This window comes from Bufo gargarizans, chromosome 4 (genome assembly GCF_014858855.1).
Source record: "Bufo gargarizans isolate SCDJY-AF-19 chromosome 4, ASM1485885v1, whole genome shotgun sequence".
In the NCBI taxonomy this organism is placed as follows: domain Eukaryota; kingdom Metazoa; phylum Chordata; class Amphibia; order Anura; family Bufonidae; genus Bufo; species Bufo gargarizans.
The window spans coordinates 528,646,262-528,670,688 of record NC_058083.1 but is presented as its reverse complement, the minus strand read 5'-3'; the positions used below and the strand labels follow the sequence as shown (position 1 = coordinate 528,670,688).

At 45.8% G+C, this 24,427-nt stretch overlaps 1 protein-coding gene across 1 annotated transcript in view; it reads right to left on the bottom strand.

Moving 5' to 3' along the window:
• Positions 1-1,048: 1,048 nt before the first annotated feature.
• LOC122934773 (zinc finger protein 883-like) overlaps positions 1,049-24,427 on the bottom strand; it is a 45,247-nt gene continuing 21,868 nt past the window's right edge. Inside the window, exons 5-7 of the mRNA XM_044290468.1 lie at positions 6,025-6,122; positions 5,713-5,770; positions 1,049-2,471 (exon numbers count right to left, since the gene is read on the bottom strand). Coding sequence (XP_044146403.1) covers positions 1,288-2,471; positions 5,713-5,770; positions 6,025-6,122 — 1,340 coding nt within the window. The 3' untranslated portion in view covers positions 1,049-1,287. The remainder of the gene's footprint in view (positions 2,472-5,712; positions 5,771-6,024; positions 6,123-24,427) is intronic.

Here is a 24,427-nt window from a genome sequence, read left to right as displayed (position 1 = left end):
ACACTTTCCTTCACTCGTGGTTGCCCGTGGCAACGTGTGGTGTTGTGTGCATGTGGTGGCAGTGTCTAGGCCTTCTGGCTGATCCCCAGGACATGGTTGCCACGCATGCCGTTGCCCGCGGTAACAGGTGGAGTGTGTGCTTGTTTGTGCTTTTCCCTTTTAAGTAGCTTCCATCCCTTGTCTGGTATTGGAAGGGTTAATTCCCTTCCTAGTGTGTGAACACTGGGTGTGTCTCTGTGTGGGTGTGGCTACTTGGGGCTATTTAGCTCCTGCTGGATGCCAGAAGCTGAGGGGTACTTCAGCCATGCGGTTTGCTGGAGTCATCCTCCTGGTATTATTCCAACTGTCCACTGAGGGCCACCCTTGTGGTCATAACTTATGTTAGACATTATTGTTCTTGTATTATTATAGGTCTAGTAGTGTCTTTATCTTTATTGCAGCATATGGTCCTGGGTTCCTGTGTGATGTGTGGTGTGGGCTGTGTCCGTTTGTGTTCTTGTGGACAGCAGCACTCCTGCATGGGTTTCAGGCTGTGTGTCTGTGGCAGGTACGTGTGATACTTGTCTACTTACCTGCCATTGCCATATGCTGTACATGTTCCCTTTTCCTTGCAGCTTGGCCAGTGAGACTCCGGTTCCTTCGTGAGGTGGCGGAACAGGTCGTCTTACTCTACTCCTAGTCCAGGGCCACCCTGAGGGCTAGTAGGGATCTTAGGTTCCTGAGTATGAGCCCTCCTACCATCAGGGCTGGCTCATACGGCTAGGAGACAGGGTCAGAATTAGGGATGTGATAGGAGGTGACCTGCTCCCTGATTCCTGTCCTGGCCAAGCAGCGACCAAACATCTTCTGGCATCGCACGGCTGAGGGTTTCCCCCATCCTCAGCTGTGACATCTGCCTGCCTGACCTCTGCCTGGTTCTATGTGTTTTGCTCAATCTTTCAGTTCCTCGTACTGGTGTCTAAGACACCCATGGGTAAGAAGCCAGCCAAATCAATTGGTTAGCACAGTAGTTCCACAACAATTGTCTGTAAGTATTTATTACGATTAATACATGAAAATGGCTTCCTAGGATAAACACATGACACATTCCCTTTAACAAGAACCGATTTTGAAAATAAACTTGAAAATGTTTTCTCTTCTGTGTGAATTCTAAGATATTCTACAAGATTTGTGACTAAAACTTTTCCTACATTCAGAATATGCAAATGAGCTCTCCTTTGAACTGATTTCTGACCAAAACATTTCCCACATTCTGAACATAAAAATAGTTTCTCGCCGTTTGAGTTCTTAGATGTTCCACAAGATGTGATTTGTGACTAAAATATTTTCTACATTAAGCGCATGAAATGACTTCTCCCCCGTATGAGTTCTCTGATGTTTAACAAGACTACTTTTCTTACTAAAACATTTACCACATTCTGAACATGAGAATGGCTTCTCTCCTGTGTGAGTTCTCTGATGCTCCATAAGACTAGATTTCTGAATAAAACATTTCCCACATTCAGAACATGAAAACGGCTTCTCTCCTGTGTGAATTCTTTGATGTTCCACAAGATTTGATTTCTGACTAAAACACTTCCCACATTCTGAGCATGAAAATGGTTTATCTCCTCTGTGAATTCTTTGATGTTCCACAAGATTTGATTTCTGACTAAAGCACTTCCCACATTCAGGACATGAAAATGGCTTCTCCCCTCTGTGAATTCTGAGATGTTTAACAAGAACTGATTTCTGGCCAAAACATTTCCCACATTCTGAACATGAAAATGGCTTCTCCCCTGTGTGAGTTCTCTGATGTTGCACAAGATAAGATTTGTGACTAAAACATTTCCTACATTGAGGACATGAAACTAACTTCTCCCCTCTGTGAGTTCTCTGATGTTTAACAAGAACCGATTTCTTGCCAAAACACTTCCCACATTCTAAACATGAAAACGGCTTCTCTCCTGTGTGAGTTCTTAGATGTTCCATAAGATATGACTTCTGAGCAAAACGCCTTCCACATTCTGAGCATGAAAATGGCTTTTCTCCTGTGTGAGTTCTCTGATGTTTAGCAAGAACTGATTTCTGGGCAAAACATTTCCCACATTCTGAACATGAATATGGCTTCTCTCCTGTGTGAACTCTTAGATGTTCCACAAGATTTGATTTTTTGCTAAAACACTTCCCACATTCTGAGCATGAAAATGGCCTTTCATTACTGTGAATTGTTTGATTGAAAGAAAGATTGCAATTCTTTTGAAATGATTTCTCAAATGGAAATATTGTCCCTTGTCTATACCCAATTATTGGATCACCAATCAGTGAATGATTAGATGATGGTTTCTTGTGACCAGCAGTATTAGTGGATAGATCTCCGCTGAGCAGGTATGAAGGTACATTGAAAGTTATTGAATTAGCTTGTGCATAATTGTCATTTCCTATTTCACGATATAAAAGATGTCCACGGGAGTCTCTCATCCAGTCTTTACCTAGAATGAAAATATTTTTTACTTTCTAAAATAAAATAATTTTCTTTATTAAAGGAACACTTACATCAATTTTTTAATCACATTAAAGTTCTTTTGTTTAACCAAATTTGGGCAAATTTTTTTTTTTTATATACAGTACAGACCAAAAGTTTGGACACACCTTCTCATTCAAAAAGTTTTCTTTATTTTCATGACTATGAAAATTGTGGATTTACACTGAAGGCATCAAAACTATGAATTAACACATGTGGAATTATATACATAACAAAAAAGTGTGAAACAACTGAAAATATGTCATATTCTAGGTTCTTCAAAGTAGCCACCTTTTGCTTTGATTACTGCTTTGCACACTCTTGGCATTCTCTTGATGAGCTTCAAGAGGTAGTCATCTGAAATGGTCTTCCAACAGCCTTGAAGGAGTTCCCAGAGATGCTTAGCACTTGTTGGCCCTTTTGCCTTCACTCTGCGGTCCAGCTCACCCCAAACCATCTCGATTGGGTTTAGGTCCGGTGACTGTGGAGGCCAGGTCATCTGGCGCAGCACCCCATCACTCTCCTTCATAGTCAAATAGCCCTTACACAGCCTGGAGGGGAGTTTGGGGTCATTATCCTGTTGAAAAATAAATGATGGTCCAACTAAACGCAAACCGGATGGAATAGCATGGCACTGCAAGATGCTGTGGTAGCCATGCTGGTTCAGTATGCCTTCAATTTTAAATCCCCAACAGTGTCACCAGCAAAGCACCCCCACACCATCACACCTCCTCCTCCATGCTTCACGGTGGGAACCAGGCATGTAGAGTCCATCCGTTCACCTTTTCTGCGTCGCACAAAGACACGGTGGTTGGAACCAAAGATCTCAAATTTGGACTCATCAGACCAAAGCACAGATTTCCACTGGTCTAATGTCCATTCCTTGTGTTCTTTAGCCCAAACAAGTCTCTTCTGCTTGTTGCCTGTCCTTAGCAGTGGTTTCCTAGCAGATATTCTACCATGAAGGCCTGATTCACACAGTCTCCTCTTAACAGTTGTTCTAGAGATGTGTCTGCTGCTCGAACTCTGTGTGGCATTGACCTGGTCTCTAATCTGAGCTGCTGTTAACCTGCGATTTCTGAGGCTGGTGACTCGGATGAACTTATCCTCTGCAGCGGAGGTGACTCTTGGTCTTCCTTTCCTGGGGCGGTCCGCAAGTGAGCCAGTTTCTTTGTAGCGCTAGTGGTTTTTGTGACTGCACTTGGGGACACTTTCAAAGTTTTCCCAATTTTTCAGACTGACTGACCTTCATTTCTTAAAGTAATGATGGCCACTTGTTTTTCTTTACTTAGCTGCTTTTTTCTTGCCATAATACAAATTCTAACAGTCTATTCAGTAGGACTATCAGCTGTGTATCCACCTGACTTCTCCACAAAGCAACTGATGGTCCCAACCCCATTTATAAGGCAAGAAATCCCACTTATTAAACCTGACAGAGCACACCTGTGAAGTGAAAACCATTTCAGGTGACTACCTCTTGAAGCATATCAAGAGAATGCCAAGAGTGTGCAAAGCAGTAATCAAAGCAAAAGGTGGCTACTTTGAAGAACCTAGAATATGACATATTTTCAGTTGTTTCACACTTTTTTGTTATGTATATAATTCCACATGTGTTAATTCATAGTTTTGATGCCTTCAGTGTGAATCTACAATTTTCATAGTCATGAAAATAAAGAAAACACTTTGAATGAGAAGGTGTGTCCAAACTTTTGGTCTGTACTGTATATAGATAGATAGAGGGTGGTATCATTGTTATTTTTTGTTCTATTAAAAAGGGTATATGGGTCAATCTCCCTTTTTCTCGTCCTCGTCCTCCTCCATCATATCAACATGCTCATTAGGCTGCCCTCGCTCCTAATGTTTTAGATGTTCAGCTCAGCAGCGGGCTCTTACCCATGTTTTAGAGGGTCACCAGCAGGCCCTCACCCATAATGTTTTTGAGGGTCACCAGCAGGCCCTCAACCATAATGTTTTAGAGGGTTAGCTCAGCAGCAGCAGACTCTCACCCCTAAATTTTTAGATGGTCAGTGCAGCAGCAGGCCCTCGCCCAATTTTTTTTTAGATATTCAGCTCGGCAGCAGGCCCTCGCCCAGATTTTTTAGATGCTCAGACCAGCAGCAGGCCCTCGCCCATAATGTTTTAGAGGGTCACCAGCAGGCCATCAATTATAATTTTTCAAGGCTGTGTATGATGCCCTCCTTTATGTGTAATAAAGGGTCTATTGGAGTGCCGGTTCCTTGTAATATTTGGCAGCCCTTTCCCTTAGTGCATAGACTTTATGAGTGTAGGAGTCCCACTACCTAAACTATTGTACCACAATGTGAATGAGGCCCTCCATTGGGTGATATACAGGTTGTGTCGGAGTGCCTCTTCGTTGTAATTTTTGGCAGCACTTGCACTTTATATACAAGTAAATATACAGGAAAGAATGTTTCCTAACAATTTTTCCTCTAAAATCGATTTTATCTTCGGTTTTGTGTGTATTATTGTCAGTCTGTAAAACTGGCGTACTACTCGGACAACATCGTTCCTAGCAGCGACCTGGGAGTCCAAGATGCATCCAGACATCGTCCCCATGCTGTTCCCGAACCATTTCGGTGGTGTTTCCATCAATTTCTGACCTTTTCCTATGAACCAGACGCCCTCCCCTCTTCAGAGCAGGGGGTACCTGGTTTAATGCTCGGGTTCTCCCATTGACTTCCATTGTGCTCGGGTGCCCGAGCATCCCAATCTGTTCTACTCGAGCACCCGAACACTTTGGTGCTCGACCAACACTAACGCCTATACATAGATATATATACAGTATATATATATATATATATATATATAATTTTTTTGTTTGTTGGAGGATTTGTTTTGGACTCATTTTTTAATTTAGCTGCAATGCAGTTTAAGTCACAAAACGTGGGTTTGCCACATTTTTACGCCAGTTTCTGGTGTAGGGGGGGCCAACCTATGTTTTGATAGAGAGCTTTTAGGCTCCGCCAACAGAGACAAATCATGCAACCTTCACTCTGAACCATCATTTATCCTCCAGTGTTTTTTTGTGTTTCTGATTGTATCTGTCCGTATTATGTCACAAAATGAATTATTAACAACAGTAGTAATAACGATGTGGAGGAGGCGGAGGACTGCTCTCTGAACCTCTTATCATTTATAACATACATAAAGACATTTACAACCAAACAAGATTGAGGAAAGGCTCTTACCATTCACAAACAATGATATAGGATTTTTAAGTCCACGCTTTGTTCCACCAGAACTTTCCTGCAAGAATCCCACATTAAAGACATGAGGATGCATTACATATTTGAAAGGAGTAAAGATTAGTAACCAGTGAGTCAATAACTGTTTTGATACATGACAATATTTTGCCATCAATGCAGCTGACTGGCATTGTGCTGTTATTTAGAGCAAAACTATACTCCACTGCTGCTGGGGGGGGGGGGGGGGGGGGGGTCAGTAGAAAGCTCCATTACATCAGTCTATAAAGGATTTGTAGAAACCTCAGCTTCACCCACCTGATGATCCAGTGGGATATTTGGTTTCTCCTCTGGACAGTCCTGGGAATACTGAGGACTGGGACATCTCTCTGGTGGATTTCTCTGACTGGATCCATCTATAGGAAATACACACAGTGACTGAATACATTGTCTACATGTGATGATCAGATGATGGGGAATCTGACTCTTAAAACTGTTCTCCCCTCTACAGTCATGGAAGGTCTCCTCTTACCCGGTGATGTGAGGGACTGGTGATTCTCCGTCATGACGTCCTTGTACAGATCCTTGTGTTCTTCTAAATACTCCCACTCCTCCATGGAGAAATAGACAGCGACATCCTGACACCTTATAGGAACCTGACAACACAAGGATACAGTCATTACCAGACCCCTCCCTTGGCGTTATTGTATATTGTCCCAGCATTCCCAGCAGCGCTCACCTCTCCGCTCAGCAGCTCAGTGATCCTGGTGGTAAGTTCTAGGATCTTCTGCTCATGTATCAGGGAATGAGGTGGAGGCTCGGTGATGGGGCTCTGGGTCCTGCTCCGTCCTCCTGACACACGGGGTGTCACACACTCACCAGACGACTTCTTCACTACTGTGTAATCCTGTGTATGGGGAGACGCCGATCACTACAGAGATTCTAAGAATCCTTCACCTTTCCGGTCATTTCCCTGGTTTATTACTAGAGATAAGAGTGATGTCATGTGAGACTCTCACCTCTCCAGTTATCAAGGAGATGATCTCCAGGGTGAGGTCTAATATCCTTGCAGCCATGTGGTCTCTGTCCTTCTCCATCCTTAGTTGGTCATTGGTGGAAAGAGAGTCGTGCACCCAAGAAAGCTGTGGAAAATGTGGAACTCTGAGAGCAAAATTACATCTGGAAAAACATCTCACATGAAGTGAAGTGTCTCAGAAACTGGTAATTATAATGGACCAATGATTGAGTAGGATGGTGGTGACTTAGCTATTGACAGGTCTTATATATAGCAGATTGCTGATCATAATATATCGATTAGTGGCCGCCCCGTCTATACAGTGAATACAGTTACACAGGATACACACTGAAGCGTACTGCATACAGCAGCCAGATCTCATCTTCCAGCCAAATCTAAATCTCATATCCCACTAACTTCAAAGTAATGCCATAATCCTCCAAAGACATTAAGAGTAGCTGCAGTTCTTTCAAAACAACCGGTCTTATAGGGTCTTCCTCGTATCTAGTAGATAGTACCTACCAAAAGTGTTCCAGGGAAGGAGAATTGGGGACAGGGACAAAGATGCGCAAGACTCACTGATGCACATAGAGAGTGAAGGATAGCCTGACTGGTCCAATCCCACAGAAGAGATACCATAACACATCTATTTTTACAGTGATCTGTTGCTAAAGACCTTTGATGATGTCACAGTCATGTGATCAGTTGCATAGGATGCATGTAAAGTTTAGTGGCTGTAGGACCTTTGATGGTTACATTGGTCACATGACAGGAAGTGTTAAACAGTGAAAAACCTCCATAGTTTTGCTCCTCCCCTCATGTATATGATCACATGACTATGACATCATCAAAGGTCCTGTAGTCAGAAGCATATACCATCTATAGATAAGTTAGTGTAGTCTACTCAAATATACAGCAGAGACCAGAAGTAAATGGGTAAAACTGTTCCCCATTTTTCCCCCTCTCTCACATAGACTGTTCACCATGGTTCCCCCTCTCTCACCCAGTACCCCATGGTTACCTCTCTCTCACAAAGACCGCTCCCCATGGTTCCCCCTCTCTCACACAGACCGCTCCCCATGGTTCCCCCTCTCTCAGACAGACCGCTCCCCATGGTTCCCCCTCTCTCACACAGACCGCTCCCCATGGTTACCTCTCTCTCACAAAGACCGTTCCCCATGGTTCCCCCTCTCTCACACAGACCGCTCCCCATGGTTCCCCCTCTCTCACATAGACCGCTCCCCATGGTCCCCCTCTCTCACACAGACCGCTCCCCATGGTCCCCCCTCTCTCACACAGACCGCTCCCCATGGTCCCTCCTCTCTCACACAGACCTCTTCCCATGGTTCCCTCTCTCTCACACAGACCGCTCCCCATGGTTCCCCCACTCTCACATACACCGCTCCCCATGGTTCCCCCACTCTCACATACACCGCTCCCCATGGTCCCCCTCTGTCACACAGACCGCTCCCCATGGTCCCCCCTCTCTCTCACAGACCACTCCCCATGGTCCCCCCTCTCACACAGACCTCTCCCCATGGTTCCCCCTCTCTCTCACACAGACCGCTCTTCATGGTTACCCCTCTCTCACACAGACCGCTCTTCATGGTTCCACCTTTCTCTCGCAGACTGCTCCCCATGGTTACCCCTCTCTCACACAGACAGCTCTTCATGGTTCCACCTTTCTCTCGCAGACAGCTCCCCATGGTTCCCCCTCTCTCACACAGACCGCTTCCCATGGTTCACTCTCTCTCACACAGACCGCTCCCCATGGTTCCCCCTCTCTCATACGGGTACATAAGGTAAATATGTTGTCATATGCCGATCTACTAACCAAGGTACTACATAGTGGACTTTTCTTCCATTCGCAGTAGAGCCATAACTGTGCAGATATAAAATAGCCTATAGAGCAGGGAGGGCTGAATCTTCCATATTTTATCGGCTTATAGAGATGTTGCACTTTGAGTCTTACACGCTTCCTGCCCCAGAATAGGTCATTAATAATTCTCTCCATTAGTTAAAAAAAAAAAATCCTCAATTGATATTGGGGAATTACTAAGAATATAGAGGAGCTGGGGTAGAATCACCATCTTGACTAGGGATATTCTATAGGCTTTAGATAAAGGGAGTCTAAGCCATGTTGCCATTTTATACCTCAATTTACTTAACAATGGAACCAAGTTAAGGTGCAGATAATCTTCACCCTTAGGAGATATCATCATACCCAAATATTCTAAAGAATCCGAAGTCTTTAAAGTACTCAAAGACCCCTCAATGGGGAGCTCAAATCTGTCTACAGGCATAAGTGTGGTTTTTGCCCAATTAATATCAATACCTGAAACTTCACCAAAATAATTAACTATTTGAATAATTATTGGGAGTGTAATATTAGTATTATGTATATAAAATAACACATCATCTGCAAATAACGAGATGCGATCCTCTATTTCTGATATCCCAAACCCTTCAATCTGGAATCTTGCCTTATCCTAGCCGCAAGAGGCTCAATATAAATATCAAATAGTAGAGGAGAAAGTGGGCACCCTTGACGGGTACCCCTATTCAGTATAACGCTATTTGTCAAGCTTCCATTAATATTCAAAGTCGCCTTAGGGACTAATACAAAAGCTTAAACATAGTTATGAACCTATCTCCAAATCCCATTTTTTTCTAAATTCTTCCATAGAAATCTCCACTTCACCCTATGCAAGGCCTTAGAAGCATCAAGAGACAGGATGGCGCGAGAACCCCCCCCTTCCCCCCGGAGGATTGTATATTCGCAAACAAGCAATGCAGAATATAATGGGTACCTTAATTTGGAATAAAGACATTCTGATCAGCATGTATAATCGATGTAATAACCTTGGCAAGCCTTGTAGCCAAAACCCTTGAGAGAATCTTCACATCCGTATTCAACAAAGATATCGGCCAATGCGACCCCATATCTAGAGGAGCCTTGTCCTTCTTTAAAATTAGTGTTATCACAGCTTCTGTCATTTATTCCGGAAGGTTACCATCCTCCGGTGATTCAGTAAATACCCTCAATAAACATGGGAGGATAACTTCACTATATTTACGATAAAATTGTCGGAATATTTATGCTGTCTCCGATTGACAGTCTATATTATTTATGTGAATAAATTAGAATATGTAATGAAGGAGATTCTAGTCTGTTATCATAAATACCAAGCTAAAACAAGCTCGTGATCTGCGTTGAACTGAAGACAAAACCCCGTTATAAACAAAATATATATATAATTTTTTAATACAATTTTAGTGCAAAATAACATATAATATAATGTACAGTGGGTAACAATCAAATACTTATCAATTGAAAATCAATAACAATAGATTAATAATGATCAAAATATGTCATTAGGAAAACTCAAGATAATTCCACCGAATATACTCTAATTGCAGATATGTTAATAACCTAACTCCTTAACCTTGATCTCTCCCAGCCAACAGATGGATCAGATATTCAGAAAATGTCCTTATACATATAGATATTTTCATCCATATATAACTAGAACAAAATCAGTTCTTTAGGTTCTTCATGCTGAACAAAATTTACAAGATTCAACTCAATTCAGTATAAATCCTACCTACACAATATGGTTAATACAATATGTATATGTATAATATAAAGCTACCATATAAAAATTTATACTATACCGGATGATCTGACTGGAAAGATCAACGTCACGGTTCAGGGATACCACCAGGATTTTCAAATAAATGGAGAGATGGATGGAATTGCTTGGATAGTAGGATAGCTAGTCAGATGGCTTCCCCAGGTATCAAAAAGTGGATCTCTGGTTTCAAAGATGGATTTCAAAGATGGATCCTTCTATCCTCAAGATGACCATGCCAAGCTGATTTCAGAAGAGTCCTGATGACCCCTCTCTGTAGTTCCATACCCTCTTTTATTACATTTTAGAAAGGGCTTGGTCAAGTTTTATCATTAACTAGTGACATCATTTGATAACTAATAGGACCTCCCATAATGAATTTTACACTCTAAACCTTAATGTTAACCTAACACTAGATGGCACTAGTACCTTGTACCTAACCTGAAGATCCAATAAGCCTCCCTCAGGAGGATTTTTTTCTGCAAATTACCACCTCTAAAGGGAAGCTTTCTCAATAGCAAATATCCGACTGTATGTAAGTACCATGGTGGGTTTGGCAGATACATCGATGATCTGCTCCTTATATGGAGTGGCGATGTGTCTGCCATACTGGACTTTGTTTAGTATTTAAATACCAATCTATACAACCTACGTTTCACCCACTCCATAGATTCTCATAGCATTTTCTTCCTAGATTTGACTCTCATAGGCATTTCTGATAAATTTTTATATACAGAAACGTATCACAAAGAGATCACAGGTAGCACCATTTTGCAAGCAAGCAGTCACCATCCCAACCATACCATTAAAGCCATCCCGGTAGGTGAATTCATCAGAGCTGAGTTTTCATAAAGAAGAAGATTATATTTGGAACAGGTTGAAAAAAAGAGGTTACCCTAGTTGGATGCTAAAAAAAGAGCCAAAAATATAGCTGCTAATAAAAATTTAGATAAATTACTTTCTAAACCAGGTAAATATGCACATAAAGCTCCAACCAGATGTTCCAAACCCACCATGGTACTTACATACAGTCGACAATTCAGCTCCATCAAACAAGCGGTTTACAAATGCCTCCCAAGCCTATATGAGGATAGTATCCTGTATGATACACTCAAGGATGGGTGCAGAATTGTCCCCCGACGGTCCTGCACATTGGCTAACATGCTGTCTCCCTCATTCTTTTTACTAAAACTACTTTTACCAGGAGCTCCTGGCTAAAATATCAGGGCTTCACTAAATGTGGAAGACATCCACGTAAGACCTGCAATTTTGGACACTGCAACTACTACGTTTGAACATACAACACAAATGGAAAATTTTAACGTCAAAAGTTACATTAATTGCAATTCAACTGGTGTAATTTATATCATCAAATGCATATGTTGTGATCTTCTGTATGTAGGCTGTACTACTAGACAACTAAAAACACGAATACGAGAACATCTCAATTATGTGGCCAATCCCCAAGCTTTGGGGATTTCTAGCGCAGCGAAACATTTTATCAATATGCATAATAGAAGTGTCAGCTACTTGTGGATATTTGCTATTAAGAAAGTAACGCTTACCTTTAGAGGTGGTAATTTGAAGAAAAAAATTCTCCTGAGGGAGGCTTATTGGATCTTCAGGTTAGGTACAAGGTACCCTGCAGGTCTCATTCTTAAAAAAGAATTCATGCTGTTATATCACTAATGGCCAATTTCTCCCTTAGATTTATTATTTATGATAGTATTGTCATTCAGAGTCAGGAGCAGTTTTAACATCCACACCTATTTCACACTCATAATACAGACATTCAATTTTGGTATTGGTGACTGTTCACACCTATCGGTACCAATGTTGCAGGATTTTGTTAGGAGTTGTGCTCTGACATGGTTTTATGTATTCACCTTTTATGTCCCATGTATCACTTGGCATTCTTAATGCTACACTAGACAGCGGTGGTCTGTCTTTTTATGGTTTTGTAGTATATGTTTTGTCATGTTTAATGGTGTTGGATTTGATACGTGGCAACCCAGGGGTTAAGTGGCTGTGTATTCAGCAGTTTTCCTTCCCTCCCCCTACCTCTTGAAGCTCATCAAGAGAATGCCAAGAGTGTGCAAAGCAGTAATCGAAGCAAAAGGTGGCTACTTTGAAGAACCTAGAATATGACATATTTTCAGTTGTTTTACACTTTTTTGTTGTGTATATAATTCCACATGTGTTAATTCATAGTTTTGAAGCCTTCAGTGTGAATCTACAATTTTCATAGTCATGAAAATAAAGAAAACTTTTTGAATGAGAAGGTGTGTCCAAACTTTTGGTCTGTACTGTATATAAAGCACACATATTTAAATTTAAATCAATTATAGAAAATCTGAATTCATTAATATGGGTTAATCACCAATAACATTAATCTCTTTCTATTCCCTGCATCTAATTTGACTCAACAGATTTCTAGGTATCTGTCACAACCAGACAGCTGAGAAGCTCTGACAGAAGCCTTTCAGAACCTCCTCCTTGAGTTTTCTTTGTTTTGAATTTCAGTTCCTCATCTCGTTAGCCTCTCTCAGCTGTCATGTAGTTGGACTGATTGCATCCCTTTAAATTCCTCCCCATAATGCATTAGTGTGCGGCTTATACAACTTCATGTAGTGTGTGCGCATGCTGATCCTATTTTCCAGTCTTCTACAAGATAAGTGCTGTACATTTATTTGTGATTTTCTGTTTGCTGGATCCCAGGTGACCCTGACTCCCTCCGTGTCTAGTGTAGGGAGCCGGTGGTCGTGTCCCCGCACTATTGTAGGGTGTTCAGGTGGTATATAGTCGAGGTACGAGGATATGCGATCATCCACCATTGGGATTTTTGCATAGGCTGAGCAGTCAGGGAGAGTGCCAGGTCTTATGCAGGGGTCTCCCTTTTGTTCCTTAGTTTTGGATCCAGTGAGTCATATATTCATTTTGCATTGTTTTGTTTCCTGTACACCTTCCGTGACATTATAAGCCGCCAAAACCGTCTCAAGCATGGATCCGGTTTCACTTTTGACTGAACGCTTCCAGGGTCTTTCATTGGAGGTAGCTGATCTCTGTAAGACTCTTTCTCAGTTTCTAGTGACCGGTTCAGCTTGCGTTCATGGAGTTTGTTCTGAGCCTAAGATCTCGCTCCCTGTCATGGTCTTACCTCCTTGCTGTTCCCTTCGTTTGACATGTGCTGGCGGCCATCTTGGTTTCTGGGTTTTCTTGTAGCCTCCCACCCTGCGGCTCCTCCTTCCCACTGGGAGGAGCTGGATGCCCAGCTCATATATATAGGAGGTCTGTGGCTTCAGTTCCTTGCTTGGTCCTCCTGTGTTCACATGCTTCCAAGACTGCTGCTGCTTCTGGTTCCTGATCCTGGCCTCGTCTGACTACCCCGTTGGTTCCTGATTCCGGCTTCGTCTGACTACCCCGTTGGTTCCTGATTCCGGCTTCGTCTGACTACCCCGTTGGTTCCTGTTCCTGGCTTCGTCTGACTACCCTTCTGGTTCCTGACCTCTGTCTCCGCAAGACCCTGCTTCGGTTTAGCCATCCGTTCGGACTTTGCTTACGGCTTGCTCTTCAATAAAACCTTCTTATTTTCCACTTATCTCTTGTTGTACGTCTGGTTCATGGTTCCATGACATTAGGACCAAGCCATGAATTCTGACGGTACAGGGCCACCCTCGCTACCTACGCTGGTTGCCAGACTTGATCAGCAGGATCACCTGTTGGGTCGGTTCGCTGTGGCGTTGCAAACCCTGCTTGAACGCACGGCTCATTTAGCTTCCGTTGCCGATGGGTCGGTTGTCGCTCCTGGGCCCGCTCCTACTGCCGCTCCGGTTGTTGCGCCAGAGTCTACCCTGACACCTGTTGCTGCGCCTGTGGTGTTTCAGGGTATGACCGGTTCTGCCCCCCTTCCACAGCGCTTTGGGGGAGAGCCAACTCAGTGCCGAGGTTTCCTTAACCAGGTGGGCATTTACTTCGAGTTGCTGCCACATGCCTTTCCTACTGAGAGATCAAGGGTGGGCTTCTTGATCTCGCTGCTCTCGGACAAGGCCTTGGCCTGGGCCAGCCCTTTATGGGAGAACAACAATCCGGTGGTTGCCGAGTTTTCCGGTTTTGTTGCTTCTCTTCGGAAGGTATTCGATGTGCCGGCTCGTGCTGCCTCTGCTGCGAAGCTCCTTATGTCCATCAGACAGGGTTCACGATCCGTAGCTGAATACGCCATTGAGTTTCGTACCCTGGCAGCAGAGGTGGGCTGGAATAATGAGGCTCTGGTCGCTGCTTTCTCTCATGGTCTCTCGGATGCCTTGAAGGATGAGGTTGCAGCTAAGGACCTACCAGTGGAGCTCGAGTCTCTTATTTCTTTCCTGATTTTGATTGACACCAGACTCAGGGAGAGACCTTCCTTTAAGGAGAGCCTGCGGAGGTCTCCTAACAGATTGGCGCCTACGTTTGCTGTCCCACCCGTGCCTCCCTCTCCTCCCACGCCTCCTGGGGATGACTTGTCTGGGGGTGAACCCATGCAGCGGGGGTTTGCTCGCCTGTCTGAGGGGGAGAGGGTACTCCGGAGACGCGAGGGCCGATGCATGTACTGTGGTCTCGGTGGGCATTTTCGGTTGGCATGTCCGAACCGTCCGGGAGAACGCTCGCACCTGAGGTCCTGTCGGGGGCAGATCTTGGGTGGAGTCTCCTCGTCCCCGGTTTCCCGTGTTGACAAACCACTGATCACGGTTGTCCTCTCCTGGGTCGGGGGCTCGGTGACGACCCAGGCGTTGGTGGACTCTGGTGCTGGTGGTTTGTTCATTGATAGAGTGTTCGTTGCCGCCAATTCCATTCCTCTGCAGCCTCGAGGTTCCCCACTGGCTCTTGAGGCGATAGACGGCAGACCCCTTCTGCCGCCACACGTGACTCATGAGACCCTTCCAGTGGGGATAGCCATTGGTGCCGTTCACAGAGAGTCGGTCTGTCTCCAGGTTATTTCGTCTCCACACTACTCGGTGGTCTTGGGGTACCCCTGGCTCCAGAAGCATAATCCGACTTTCGATTGGAGATCGGTCGAGATCCTCTCGTGGTCACCGCAGTGTGGGGCTAGTTGCATCCATGGGCCTGTCAAGTTGCTGTGTACTTCCTCGGACTCTCTGTTGCCTCCTGAATACGAAGAGTACCGGGATGTATTCGATAAGGTGCGCGCGGTTGCCCTACCTCCGCACCGCCCATACGATTGTGCCATAGAGTTACAATCCGGTGCCGTTCCTCCTCGTGGCAAAGTCTATCCACTGTCGGTAGCGGAGAATGAGGCCATGGAGGAGTACGTGAGGGAGGCGCTTTCACGCGGACACATTCGCAAATCCTCGTCCCCGGCAGGGGCTGGATTTTTCTTTGTGAAAAAGAAGGGCGGCGAGTTGAGGCCTTGCATCGATTACAGGGGTCTCAATCGCATCACGATCAAGAACGCTTACCCGATACCCTTGATTTCCGAGCTGTTCGATCGCCTCAAAGGGGCCACGGTCTTTACCAAACTCGACCTGAGGGCGGCATATAACCTGGTAAGGATCAAGGCGGGCGATGAGTGGAAGACCGCGTTTAACACCAGGACCGGTCATTATGAATCCTTGGTTATGCCCTTTGGGTTGTGCAATGCGCCCGCAGTCTTCCAGGAATTCATCAACGATGTTTTCCGTGACCTGTTGCAGCAGTGTGTGGTGGTCTATTTGGATGACATCTTGGTATATTCTGCATCCATGGAGGCCCACATTCTGGATGTCAGACGAGTGTTGCAACGCTTACGAGAGAACAAGCTGTTCGGTAAGCTTGAGAAATGCGAATTTCACCGATCCCAGGTAACCTTCTTAGGTTACATCATTTCCGCTGAGGGGTTCTCCATGGATCCTGAGAAGGTTTCGGCTGTCTTACAGTGGCCCCAGCCCAGTGGGCTTCGTGCCCTGCAGCGCTTTTTGGGCTTCGCCAATTATTATCGGAAGTTCATCAGGGACTTTTCCATGCTAGCCAAGCCTCTCACGGATCTGACCAGGAAGGGCAGTAATCCTCAGGTCTGGCCGCTCGAGGCCATCCGAGCTTTTGAGGCTCTAAAGTCCGCCTTTGTGTCGGCTCCGATTCTGTCGCATCCCAACCCTGGGTTGCCTTTTGTCCTCGAGGTGGACGCGTCTGAGACGGGAGTAGGCGCCCTCCTGTCTCAGCGTAGAACACCAGAGGGTCCTCTGCTTCCTTGTGGGTTTTACTCCCGGAAACTGTCTTCCGCGGAGTGCAACTATCAGATTGGTGACAGGGAGTTATTGGCCATCGTGCAGGCCCTTAAAGAATGGAGGCACTTGCTCGAGGGCTCGGTGGTTCCGGTTCTCATCCTGACGGACCACAAGAATCTGACCTACCTCTCTGAGGCCAAGAGATTGACACCACGTCAGGCCAGATGGGCTCTGTTCTTGTCACGTTTTAATTACGTGGTCTCCTACCTACCCGGCTCCAAGAACATCAGAGCGGATGCCTTATCACGGCAGTACTCCGAGCTGTCCGGGGAGGAGTCGATTCCGACTACGGTCATACCCCCGAATCAGATCCTGGCCGCTATTCGCACCAGCCTGACTTCTCCTCTGGGTGAGCAGATTTTGGCGGCTCAATCTGGTGCTCCCTCTGGGAGACCCAACGGCAGATGTTTTGTGCCTGAGGAGTTGCGCACTCGGTTGTTGCGAACCTACCATAACTCCAAGGCCGCGGGGCACCCTGGAAAGAATCAGCTGTCCTGGGCGGTTTCACGTCTGTTCTGGTGGCCTTCTCTACGTTCCGACATCGCCGCATATGTAGCGGCATGCTCCGTTTGTGCCCAGAGTAAGTCCCCTCGGCACCTTCCGTTGGGCCTTTTGCAACCCATAGCCACCGGGGAGCGTCCATGGTCACACCTGGGGATGGATTTCATTGTGGACCTCCCTGCATCCCGAGGCCATACGGTCATTCTCATGATTGTGGATCGGTTTTCCAAAATGTGCCACTGTGTTCCTCTCAAGAAGTTACCCTCTGCACAAGAGTTGGCCTCGATTTTTGCCAGGGAGGTCTTCCGGTTGCACGGTTTGCCCAAGGAGATTGTGTCGGATCGGGGGAGTCAGTTTGTGTCCAGGTTCTGGCGCGCCTTTTGCTCCCAGTTGGGGATTCATCTCTCTTTCTCCTCGGCCTACCACCCTCAGTCCAATGGGGCCGCAGAACGATCCAATCAGGCCTTGGAGCAATTCCTTCGTTGCTATGTCTCCGATCACCAAGACAATTGGGTTGACCTCCTGCCTTGGGCTGAGTTTGCCAGGAACACGGCGGTGAACTCTTCCTCTGGGACGTCTCCCTTCATGGCCAATTATGGGTTCCAACCTGCCGTGTTACCGGAGGTATTCTCTCCCCAGGATATTCCGGCTGTGGAGGATCACCTTTCCGTCCTACGTGCTTCTTGGGTACAGATCCAGAGGTCCCTTGAGGTCTCTGCGCAGCGCCAGAAACTCCAGGCTGATCGCAGACGAGCGCCCGCTCCTTCCTACCAGGTCGGAGACCGCGTATGGTTGTCCACCCGCAACCTCAACCTTCGAGTGCCCACTCCCAAGCTGGCGCCTCGCTTTGTTGGTCCCTTCCGAGTGCTTCGCAGGGTAAACCCGGTAGCCTATGCCCTTGCGCTTCCTCCTGGCATGCGGATCTCCAACGTGTTTCATGTCTCCCTGTTGAAGCCACTGGTGTGTAATCGTTTCACTTCCTCGATTCCTCGGCCTCGTCCGGTCCAAGTGGGCAATCGTGAGGAGTATGAGGTGAGCAATATCCTGGACTCACGCCTGGTCCGCGGCCGGGTGCAGTTTTTGGTCCATTGGCGTGGTTATGGTCCAGAGGAGCGTTCCTGGGTTCCCTCCGCAGATGTCCATGCTCCTGTCTTGCTCCGAGCCTTCCACGCACGCTTCCCTCAGAAACCGTTCCTTACTCCGCGGAGGAGGGGCCCTTGAGGGGGAGGTACTGTCATGGTCTTACCTCCTTGCTGTTCCCTTCGTTTGACATGTGCTGGCGGCCATCTTGGTTTCTGGGTTTTCTTGTAGCCTCCCACCCTGCGGCTCCTCCTTCCCACTGGGAGGAGCTGGATGCCCAGCTCATATATATAGGAGGTCTGTGGCTTCAGTTCCTTGCTTGGTCCTCCTGTGTTCACATGCTTCCAAGACTGCTGCTGCTTCTGGTTCCTGATCCTGGCCTCGTCTGACTACCCCGTTGGTTCCTGATTCCGGCTTCGTCTGACTACCCCGTTGGTTCCTGATTCCGGCTTCGTCTGACTACCCCGTTGGTTCCTGTTCCTGGCTTCGTCTGACTACCCTTCTGGTTCCTGACCTCTGTCTCCGCAAGACCCTGCTTCGGTTTAGCCATCCGTTCGGACTTTGCTTACGGCTGCTCTTCAATAAAACCTTCTTATTTTCCACTTATCTCTTGTTGTACGTCTGGTTCATGGTTCCATGACACTCCCCAATACGTTCTCCGGGGGTAGTGAGAATTTTGTGCATTTCAGAGAGGCTTGCAAACTCCATTTTCGCCTTCTTCCCCATTCCTCTGGTGATGAGGAACGGAGGGTGGGGATCATTATATCGCTGCTCAGGGGTAACGCTCGGTCGTGGGCCTTTTCGCTGCCGGTGGGGGCACGGCCCCTCCGTTCAGTGGATGATTTCTTTTTAGCCCTGGGTCAGATATATGATGATCCGGATCGTGTTGCTTTGGCTGAGCCAGGGTAAACAATCTGCAGAGATATACTGCTCAGAATTTCGGAGATGGGCAGCTGATACTGGTTGGAATGATGCTGCACTCCGAAGTCAATTTTGCCATGGTCTTTCAGAGGGATTGAAAGATGCATTTGCCTTTCATGAGAGACCTATCTCCTTGGACTCTGCTATGTCTCAGGCCGTTCGTATTGACAGGTGTCTTAGAGAGAGAGGAGAGATCTCTCCTTCCTGTCATACTCAGTCCCAGGACAGTGCAGCGGTCTCATTCTATGCGCAGGGGTCTCAGTCGCTGTCAGCCCCTTCTGAGCAGGAGCCCATGCAGCTGGGGTTGATTGCCTCTGACAATAGAAGATTCAGCCCGCATGGGAAGGTTTGTTTTTGTTGTGGAGATTCAGGCAGTTTTCTGGGAGTAATAAAGAAACAAAAAGGAAAAAATCTTTTAAAAATGTTCCATCTGTTACTATTGGCAGGGTTGAGGCGGAAATTGAAGGTTTTCCGTTTGCTTGTAGTTCCCGTTTTGTCCTGCCTGCCAGGGTGGCGCTAGAGAGCAAGAACATTTTTTGTGAGATGTTTGTAGATAGTGGAGCAGCTGTCAATCTTATTGATAATCATTTTGCGATAACTCATGGTTTTCAGGTGTGCACTTTGGGAAAGGATATTCCTGTTTTTGCTATTGATTCCGCTCCACTTTCTCAGAAATCATTAAAGGGCATAGTTCACAATATTCGTTTAATTGTGAGTGATGCTCATATTGAGGATGTGTCATGTTTCATCCTTAGCGGATTACCTACTCCTCTTGTGTTGGGGCTACCCTGGCTCACTAAACATAACCCCACAATTGATTGGCAAGCGAGGCAAATAAATGGTTGGAGTGACTTTTGCAGAGAGAATTGCCTCACAACATCTGTTTCTGAGGTTTCTACTAAGACTGTACCACCTTTTCTCTCTGAATTTTCGGATGTCTTCTCTGAGAGTGGAGTTCAGGATTTGCGCCCGCACAGGGAGTACGATTGCCCAATAATCTCATCCCAGGCGCCAAGCTCCCTAAATCTCGTTTATACAATCTTTCCCAACCTGAAAGGGTCGCTATGCGTGCTTATATCTCGGAGAGTCTGAGAAAATGACACATACGACCCTCGAAGTCACCTGTTGCCGCTGGTTTTTTCTTTGTTAAGAAAAAAGACGGTTCTTTAAGACCTTGTCTGGATTTCAGGGAGCTGAACAGTATCACAATTCGTGACCCTTATCCGCTTCCTCTGATCCCGGACCTGTTTAACCAGATTGTTGGGGCTAAAGTCTTTTCCAAATTAGATCTAAGAGGGGCATAAAACCTGGTCAGGGTCAGAGAAGGAGACGAATGGAAGACGGCCTTCAATACCCCTGAGGGCCATTTTGAGAATTTGGTTATGCCTTTTGGTTTGATGAATGCCCCAGCCGTTTTTCAGCATTTCATGAACAGCATTTTTTATCATTTAATGGGAAAATTTGTATTAGTGCATTTGGATGACATTTTGATTTTTTCTCCTGATTTCAAAACTCATAAGGAACACTTACGTCAGGTCTTGCTCATCCTGCGGGAGAATAAATTATACGCGAAACTGGAAAAATGTGTGTTTGCGGTTCCAGAAATTCAATTTCTGGGGTTTCTTCTCTCCGCTTCTGGTTTTCGCATGGACCCCGAGAAGGTCCGCGCTGTGCTTGAGTGGGAGCTTCCTGAGAATCAGAAGGCGCTGATGCGTTTTTTGGGCTTTGCCAATTATTACAGGAAGTTTATTTTGAATTATTCCTCTACTGTTAAACCACTCACTGATATGAGCAGAAAGGGGGAAGATTTTTCTTCCTGGTCGGTAGAGGCGCGTAAGGCCTTTTCTAATATCAAGGAGAGTTTTGCTTCCGCTCCCATCTTGGTACAACCTGATATTTCTCTACCCTTCATAGTTGAGGTTGATGCTTCTGAGGTGGGTGTGGGTGCGGTCTTGTCTCAGGGTTCCTCTCCTGCCAAATGGCGACCGTGTGCCTTTTTCTCGAAGAAACTCTCCTCCGCAGAGAGAAATTACGATGTGGGAGATAGGGAATTGTTGGCCATCAAGTTGGCTTTTGAGGAATGGCGCCATTGGCTAGAGGGAGCCAGACACCCTATTACCGTGTTTACTGACCATAAAAATCTGGCCTACTTGGAGTCAGCCAAGCGTCTGAACCCGAGACAGGCCAGATGGTCTTTGTTCTTTTCAAGGTTTAATTTTGTTGTCACGTTCCGCCCTGGGGTTAAGAATGTGAAGGCAGATGCCCTGTCACGTTGTTTTCCAGGAGGTGGGAATTTTGAAGACCCGGGTCTCATTTTGGCTGAAGGTGTGGTGGTCTCTGCTCTTTTTCCTGAATTGGAGGCAGAGGTGCAGGCAGCCCAGTCAGAGGCTCCTGATCTTTGTCCTCCTGGGAGGTTGTTTGTGCCTCTCGCTTTAAGACACAAGATTTTTAAGGAACACCACGATACGGTCCTTGCTGGGCACCCGGGGGCAAGAGCCACAGTGGATCTCATCGCTCGGAGATTCTGGTGGCCTGCGCTTTGTAAGTCGGTTGAGGGTTTTGTGGCAGCCTGCGAGACTTGCGCTCGTGCCAAAGTCCCTCATTCACGGCCATCAGGTCCTCTCCTTCCCTTACCCATTCCTTCCCGTCCTTGGACACATCTGTCCATGGACTTCATAACGGACCTGCCTTGTTCCTCGGGGAAGACTGTGATTCTGGTGGTGGTGGACCGTTTTAGCAAAATGGTGCATTTCATCCCTTTTCCTGGTTTGCCCAATGCTAAGACGCTGGCGCAGGCATTTATTGATCACATTGTCAAATTGCATGGTATTCCTTCAGACATAGTCTCTGATAGGGGCACGCAGTTTGTTTCCAGATTCTGGAAGGCTTTCTGTTCTCGCTTGGGGGTTCGGTTGTCATTCTCTTCTGCTTTCCACCCGCAGTTGAATGGCCAGACAGAGCGCGTCAATCAGAATCTGGAGACATATCTGCGCTGTTTTGTGGCGGAGAATCAGGAGGATTGGTGTTCTTTTTTGTCCCTTGCTGAGTTTGCTTTAAATAACCGTCGTCAGGAGTCCTCTGATAAGTCACCATTTTTTGGTGCATATGGGTTTCATCCGCAGTTTGGGACTTTCTCGGGAGAGGGGTCTTCTGGTTTACCTGATGAGGACAGATTCTCCTCGTCTTTGTCTTCTATTTGGCAAAAGATTCAAGATAATCTAAAGAGCATGAGTGAGAGATATAAGCGTGTGGCAGATAAGAGACGTGTGCCTGGTCCGGACCTGAATGTTGGTGATCTGGTGTGGTTGTCTACCAAGAATATCAAATTGAAGGTTCCCTCCTGAAGTTGGGTCCTAGGTTTATTGGGCCTTACAAAATCCTGTCTGTCATCAATCCTGTTGCCTACCGTCTTGATCTTCCTCAGACTTGGAAGATCCATAATGTTTTTCATAAGTCCTTATTGAAACCTTATGTTCAACCCATTGTACCCTCGCCTTTGCCTCCTCCTCCGATTATGGTTGATGGGAATCTTGAATTTCAGGTCTCTAGGATTGTGGATTCTCGTCTTGTCCGCGGTTCTCTCCAGTACCTCGTTCATTGGGAGGGTTATGGTCCTGAGGAGAGGATGTGGGTCCTAGTGACGGACATTAAGGCCACTCGTCTCAGCAGGGCTTTCCATAGGTCCCATCCTGAGAAGGTGGGTTCTGAGTGTCCAGAGTCCACTCGTAGAGGGAGGGGTACTGTCACCACCAGACATCTGAGAAGCTCTGACAGATGCCTTTCAGAACCTCCTCCTTGAGCTTCCTTTGTTTTGGTTTTCAGTTCCTCATCTCGTTAGCCTCTCTCAGCTGTCATGTAGTTGGACTGATTGCATCCCTTTAAATTCCTCCCCATAATGCATTAGTGTGCGGCTTATACAACTTCCTGGAGTGTGTGCGCATGCTGATCCTATTTTCCAGTTTTCTACAAGATAAGTGCTGTACATTTATTTGTGATTTTCTGTTTGCTGGATCCCCGGTGACCCTGACTCCCTCCGTGTCTAGTGTAGGGAGCCGGTGGTCGTGTCCCCGCACTATTGTAGGGTGTTCAGGTGGTATATAGTCGAGGTACGAGGATATGCGATCATCCACCATTGGGATTTTTGCATAAGCTGAGCAGTCAGGGAGAGTGCCAGGTCTTATGCAGGGGGTCTCCCTTTTGTTCCTTAGTTTTGGATCCAGTGAGTCATATATTCATTTTGCATTGTCTTGTTTCCTGTACACCTTCCGTGACAGTATCTTATCTGCGTCAATATCTTTATTGAATCTGTCTAAAGCCTCTTCATATGTAAACTCTCCTAAGTTTCATAAACAAAAGCCTTCACATAAATCTAATCTTTGGTTAGTGATTCTAAGTCCAAAAGGAGTACCATTTTGAAAAATATCACTTCAGACCAACATGTCTTCTCTTTTCAAAGTTCCTATTCAGATACCTATGTTGGCCTTATTTGATGGACTCATTAACATCAAAAGTTCTGACAAAATTCATTTCGGACCAGGGGAGAAATTTCCCAAACAGGCCTTTATTGCAGCCTCTAGCTCCTGTAGGGAGAAATCAACATCCAGAAATTCTCTTCGAGTGTCCGTAAGGACTGGAAGAGAGATTGACTCCAAATATGAATCCATCACTTTATCTGGGATATTAGTATCTGATTTATATAAATCCGCAGAGTGCTTGACAAAAATTATTTTTATGCTATCTTGACCTTCAATAATTCTACCTTCGGATGAACGAATACTTACTATCTCTTTTTTTGTTGTTCAAATTCTTTTATTAAGAGGAGCCAAGAAAAGAACAATACATCAAAAACAGCCCAATTACAAGTTGAGGCTGTGTACATATATCTGTATACAAATCAGATGATCATGAATAGAATAAGCACAGGAATAGAGAAGTATGCAAATAGGAATATATCCAGTGGTCACATCTTCTCTTGAAATGTCATATCAAAATCTCAATAACAGGTGTAGAGAGGCAAGAAGCCCTGACGTATACTACATATCACAAGGACAAATGACTAAGACAAGGACACGTAAGGAAAAGAAGGGAAGGGGAGGGGGTTTCCTGACAAGAAAAGTAGTCGGATATTAAGCAAGACAGTAATAAATCCCAAATTGCCCAAACCTGCATTAAAATACTCTATAGCTCAAATGGAACTATCAGTGAGGCCTGAAAAAATCCATTAGGGGGATGAGTCTCCCTAGGAACTGGCGACATCCCTGCTTAACCAGTTGAGATAATCATTAGATCCCTTAAACAGAATCCAGGGAGTCCAG